This window comes from Cydia splendana, chromosome 13, assembly GCF_910591565.1.
Source record: "Cydia splendana chromosome 13, ilCydSple1.2, whole genome shotgun sequence".
NCBI lineage: Eukaryota > Metazoa > Arthropoda > Insecta > Lepidoptera > Tortricidae > Cydia > Cydia splendana.
This window is the reverse complement of record NC_085972.1, coordinates 4862995-4869434: the sequence shown is the minus strand read 5'-3', so window position 1 is coordinate 4869434 and position 6440 is coordinate 4862995. Positions and strand designations below refer to the sequence as shown.

Genomic DNA, 6440 nt, shown 5'->3' with positions numbered 1-6440 from the left:
TGTCGATCCAACTATTTTCAAAACTCACCTTAGGGGCTGTCCATAAATTACGTCATCGATTTTTGACGAGTTTTGACCTCCCCCCCCCCTAAAATCATCCAAAAATCATGCTTCGAATGACCTCGTTTCCTCCTTCGTCATGCTACCATCATACGATGTCCAGACCCCCCCCCCTAATTTGAAATGACGTAATTTATGAATAGGCCCTTAGGGGCATTTCAAATTAGGGGGGGGGGGGGTCTGGACATCGGATGATGGTAGCATGACGTAGGAGGAAACGGGGTCATCCTAAGCATGATTTTTTGATGATTTTAGGGGGTGGGGGGGGGGGGGTCAAAACTCGTCAAAAATCGATGACGTAATTTATGGACAGCCCCTTAGTAGGTAATCCCTCCTCACCCCAACTACGGGGTGAGCTGGGATTTTCTATTATTTCGTGTTTTTCTCTAAAGTTATGAAATGGAACTACACAAAATCATAAAAAAAATTAAATTTCAAACGACTGGAACATTTATTATGTATAAAAAATAGTTTGCCACATATAAAAACCGGACAAGTGCGAGTCGGACTCACCCACCAAGGGTTCCGTACTTTTTAGTATTTGTTATAGCGGCAATAGAAATACATCATCTGTGAAAATTTCAACTGCTTAGCTATCACGGTTCATGAGATACAGCCTGGTGTCAGACGGACGGACGGGCGGACGGACGGACAGCGGAGTCTTAGTAATAGGGTCCCGGTACCCTAAAAATAAAGTTTTATTGAGGTTTGAATGTCAGTTTTGTCCCTACTCACCCCATTTTACGGTACATGTCTTTATTATTAATGCAATTTATCACAAGTTACTAAAAAAATACGTGTTTTTATTTTTAGACGAGAAAGTGCACTCTTATTAAGACACTTTACAAGATTTTAATAGACATTTTGGCTATGGGACAATAATTTCTCCTTTCTTGTTTTCGGGGTTAGTAAATAAAGAATTAAACAATTTAATTCAAATAAATATAATAATTAAAGTCGGCCAGGGTCTTCGTCTCCGGCGTGTCTTCGTCGGTCGGAGTGGACGGGACGCCAAGGGGACCCGCTGGACTCTCAGCTCTGGCTTGCCTTCATTGGCCGGATGGCCGGCTCTGGACAGAGGGGAGTCGTAAGAGCTGTATGCTCCAGGGGTTGAAGTGAAAGATGCATAAGACGAGGGTTGGCGCTGTTAACAGCCACTGGGTAGAAAGCGGCGCACACCTCTTGATATCCTGAGCCGCACATATCGGTGTTGTCATCTTCACGATGACAGTTTCAGGGGCCCATTTAGTGGGCGGCAAGTCATCACCTGCCTCGGTAACCTATATTAGCATTGTTATGGCAGGTGTGCGGATTTCTTTACAATAGCCCAGTCTCATTGTCCACCCAAACTCCAATTCATAGACCGGTATCAGGCGACGAAGATCCCTTTGACCCGCTGACGGACGCATGAGTGGTAAACCAGTATAAAGCAACTCACTATTCCCAATAATTGCGCTAAGTCGGAAGTCACACTTATATTTGACGGTGTAAACTCGCATGCGCCTGGTAAGCGTCGGGAATGCACCATATTTAACTGCACGAGTTAAGCTATCCGAGCCGGTTAGTAACGTTTTTCTACCCACTTTGTAACCAAACTAATGTTTTGTACTTAATAATTACTTATTTATTTTATATTGTCTGCACGTTAGTCCTAAGATATACCTACTATAAAAATTGTATTCTCAAGTAAGCGAATTTTGTAAATTATTTTTGAGTATAAAGTTCTTAAACCATATACCTGCTGCGACCGGTTCATGAGTGTCTAATGTTGCGCCTATATCCCCACGCTAGCCTATCAAAAGACCGTGATTTATAGGCTCGTGAAATCCAAAATGGAGATAAAATAAATTATTATTATTTAATTCAAATGAAACTGTATCATTATATTTTAATAGTACATCAGATTTTAATTAGATTTATCCATTTAGATTGTTACCAGCAGTATTACCGTCCACGGGGGTCGTTGTGGTTGTTGATCTTCTAGATTTTGTTGGTTCTGTTGTTGTTGTGGTTGTGGTTGGTTCTGTCGTTGTTGTTGGTTCTGTCGTTGTTGTTGGTTCTGTCGTTGTTGTTGGTTCTGTCGTTGTTGTTGGTTCTGTTGTTGTGGTTGGTTCTGTTGTTGTCATTGGTTCTGTTGTTGGAGTTGTGGCGGGTGTTGTTGGAGTTGTGGCGGGTGTTGTTGGAGTCGGTGTTGGCGTTGTTTCGGGAGTTTCGGGAGTTGTTGTTTGTACTTCAGTTGTAGGTTCCTTAGTTGTTGGTTTTTCAGTTGTTGGAGTCGTACGCTTAATAGTTTTGGGTGAGATAATAGATTTTGTTGCTCTCAATCGTTGTTTTGTAGCTTTCAACGGTTCTTTTGTAGATGGGTTATTTGGTCTATTTAAAATTCTTTTGAGGATACTCTCGGGGATCCAGTGTCCAGGAAACTCGGATTCTATAGGGTTCGAGATGAACACTAGAGGGTCGTTTTTTATGTCCTGTTGTAGGGGGGCCGCACCGGCACTTGCGACCGCAGTGGTTATTGCAAGTAGCACATTCGGAAACACTGCAACAAAGGATTACTGGATAAACTAAAGAAACAATAAAGAAAATTGATTCATCATTGCATTTTGTGTACCGAGAACGTGTTACACATTCCGACTCGTGTCTTTATACATACCTATTATTGTGTCAAGCATACAATCAAAAACCGGTCAAGTGCGAGTCGGACGGACGGAGACACGGACAGCGGAGTCTTAGTAATAGGGTTCCGTTTTTACCCTTTGGGTACGGAACCCTAAAAATCGTTTAATTCGTTTTATTTCCTGATTGAACTTGGCTCTCATTTCACATTTATGTTTTTGATGGGATATGTAAGTAGGTACTTACTTTTTGCTTTTTGTTGCACCTTTTCCTAATTACAAACTTTATAAGTAAGAAATGAAAAATCAATTGTTAGTACTAATTACCGATAAGCGCCGTAATTAATGAATATTTGAAAGCCTAATTACGATACTAAATTGAGCGAAACTTTAGGTAACATCGTAAATGCTCGTTATCGTATGCTTTATTGTTACTTGCGTCATTGTTTACAAGATAATCTCAAGTGCTAAACGGTCAGCTCTGCCCTGATCCTTTGAGAGGATGAGAAATAAATTAGTAGGTAATAATAGTACATTGTGCAGCATGGGGCGTAAGTTGAATATTGCAAACGAGAGTAAGTTAAATCGCGACGGCTTGCTGGAGCGCTTTATTAGACTGGAGTTTGCAATATTATTACGCCCCGAGTTACACACGATTATTTTCATCACACTTGCGATACAAAAATTAAGTATAAAGACAAAAAACTGTTAATTATGGCACTAGAAACTTCATAACTCCCTAGGGAGAACGCTTTTTCTATAACTCCCGCTAAACCTGCGTGCAATTCCACATTTACTGAGCGAGTGTGATGAAAACCTATATTACTTACCTAGGGCAGTAAAGTAAGAAATGTCTCAGATCACATGGAATTCTATGAACATGTGATCTGATCTGGGGCCCGTTTGTATGGAGTTTGTATGGAAGTCAAAAATGTTTTGAGTGATGGACTTGAAACTTAGTACCTATATGAGCATATTTATTAGAATAGAAGAAAAGTAATTTCACGTGTTTTTCAAAATTCATCCCCTAAAGGGTTAAAAAGGAGTTGAAAGTTTGAATCCATTACGAATGCTATGAAACTTATTAGAAAGACATAATAACCGATAACAAAAAAAATCAATTCAAAGATGAAAGTATGTATGGGGTTCAAGTTTTATTTTGAGCTAGGAACTTGAAACTTTATGAAAAGATATATTATTTCATTAAAATAAAAGAAAACTAATTTCAGCGTTTCGAAAATCCATCCCCCAAGATGGTGAGAAGGGGTTTGAAAGTTTGTATGGGGGTCAAACATTTTTTTTAGTGCGGGACTTGAATCGTTATGTAAAGGCATATTATTAGAATACAACAAAAGTAATTTCAGCGCTTTTTAAATTCATCCCCTAAAAGGGTTGAAAAGGGGTTGAAGGTTTATATGGTGTTCAAATTTTATTAAAAGTTAATAGGAACTTGAAACTTCGTAAAAAGGTATTTCATTAGAAGAAAAGAAAACTAATTTCTGAGTTTTTAAGAACTCATCCCCCAAGATGGTGAAAAAGGGGTTGAAAATTTGTATCGCGATCAAACATTTTTGTGAGTGCGGGACTTGAATCTTTGTATAAAGGCATATTATTACAATACAAGAAAATAAATTTCAGCGTTTTTATAAATGCATCCTCTAAAAGCGCTAAGTTGGGTTGATAGTTTGAATTCATTACAAACACTTTAAAATTTCTTAGAAAGGCATAATTTATATAAGATTACAAAATACCTAATTATACTCCAAGTAGGTGAAAAAAGGGTAGTTTGAATCGGGAATGAAATTTTATTGTAAAAAGTGAACTTGAAATGTCGTAAAAAGACACAATAATAGAAAACAAGAAAAGTAATTTCAGCGTGTTTAGAAGTGTATGCCCTAAGGGAGTTAAAATGGGTTGAAAATCTTCTAAGGGGGTTGAGAGGGATTATATCAAGAACTATTTTTTTATTAGGGGCTTAAAACTTCGTATGTTGTCAGATAGACAAATCTCATGCTTTGTATAATTATTAACAAATGATTAACCGTCCCTACTGTTAACTTTTGCAGCATAATGTTTTTTGCCCATGTAGAATATATAACCACCAACATACAAATCCACGCGTACGAAGTCGCGGGCAACAGCTAGTATTAATAAATGTTTATAAAAATAATATTTAAAATGAAGTACTTACTGTTTGCTTTTTGTTGTACCTTTTCCTAATTACCAGCAAGTAGTTACACTACTTGCGTAAGAAATGAAAAATCAATTATACTACTAATTACCTATGAGCACAATAACTAATAAATATTTTAAAGCCTAATAAAAACTAATCTAGTAAATTGGTATCTAATGATTCCCCGTCCAATTTTTATTGCGGCAGTGGACTAATCGGAAATGTATGAATGGCATGCGATTTCTTGTAAGGTCTATGGAGCTCTTTCCACACCCATATCTTAGATAGAATCTGTGCGGAAAGAGAAGAGTCATAGAATGTATTGGTTCCCTCAAGTTCCACGACTACGCTATAATACTCCTATGGCGGTCAATTAAAAGCTGGCCTTTTAGAAATTGTATAAATTTTCTGACTCCTTAAGTTACTAACTCAAAGAATTTCTCCTTATTCTGCTACGGCCCCGATACTATCATGAATACTGACATTACTTTGAAGGAATGACGAGTGATAGTGTAGGGATTGTCTTGAAGGAATGACGGCAAGTAATGAAGTTTTTTTTAATAATTTCCGTCAGTATTGGAGTTATGTCAAAGTAATGATACTAGAAATGACATTACTACTGACAGTGAATTGATTAGGATGATGGAATCAGAAATGACAGAGAGAATGATGGACGATAATGAAGTTATTAAACATTTTTAATATTTTTGAAGTAATGACAAAATAATGACATTATACTGATAGTGAGTGGAGCGCATGCATTCTCGGGCTATTGTGCCGGCTACCAAACGATCGTTCTACGAAAAGTAAATCTGCATACCACTGCTCTGCCTACTGGCTACTCTGCGTAATAAGAGATTCTGCCAAACGTTACTCTGCCAAAAGACCCGTCTGCGAATCGTTGTATGCGAAATGAAAACCGGCGTATTTTTTCTCGGGGAATCAATAAGTTGCGGCTGTAGATAGATCGGATGGATTTCTTGGAAGGTCTATGGAGCTCTTTCCATACCTATAAATAGAGTCTGTACGGAAAGAGAAGAGTCATAGAATGTATTGGTTCCCTCATATTCTTCGAACTACTCTAAAATTCCTATGGCAGTCAAATAAAAGATGGCTTTAATTTTATAAATTGTACTAAAATTTCTGAATCCATAAGTTAACAACTCAAAGAATTCCTCGCCATTCTGCTTAACTAATAATGGGGCTCTGTGGTCAGCTGATATCAATATGAGAGGAGAACTTCTATTTAACAATATTAACCCCAAATGATCACGCTATCAACCGTCTTTCGACCAATGGTTTCTCGGGTTATTGTGACGGCTACCAAACCATCATTCTACGAAAAGTAAATCTGCATATCAATGCTCTGCTTACTGACTACTCATTGCAAATGAACTCTGCATATATGCCCCCGTTCACATCTATTCCAGTAGCATTCTAATTCAGTGGTGAGAATCCAGCGCTGGAATCTCTCACTCTCGCACTCTTGGTTCACATACATTCCGTTCGCTTGTGAGTAAATCAGCAGAACAATTATTGAAAGGACTATTCATTAAGAAAGGAAATTTGGCATATTATTATTCTCGTTA

At 37.9% G+C, this 6440-nt stretch overlaps 1 protein-coding gene across 1 annotated transcript; it reads right to left on the bottom strand.

Annotated features, from left to right (window-relative positions):
* Window positions 1-1092: 1092 nt before the first annotated feature.
* LOC134796489 (integumentary mucin C.1-like) lies at window positions 1093-3015 on the bottom strand. Its single transcript, XM_063768680.1, has 3 exons — window positions 2926-3015; window positions 1997-2602; window positions 1093-1250 (listed from the first exon to the last, which is right to left on the bottom strand). Coding segments are annotated over exons 1-3 (765 nt in total). The 5' UTR covers window positions 2927-3015.
* Between the last annotated feature and the right edge of the window lie 3425 nt (window positions 3016-6440).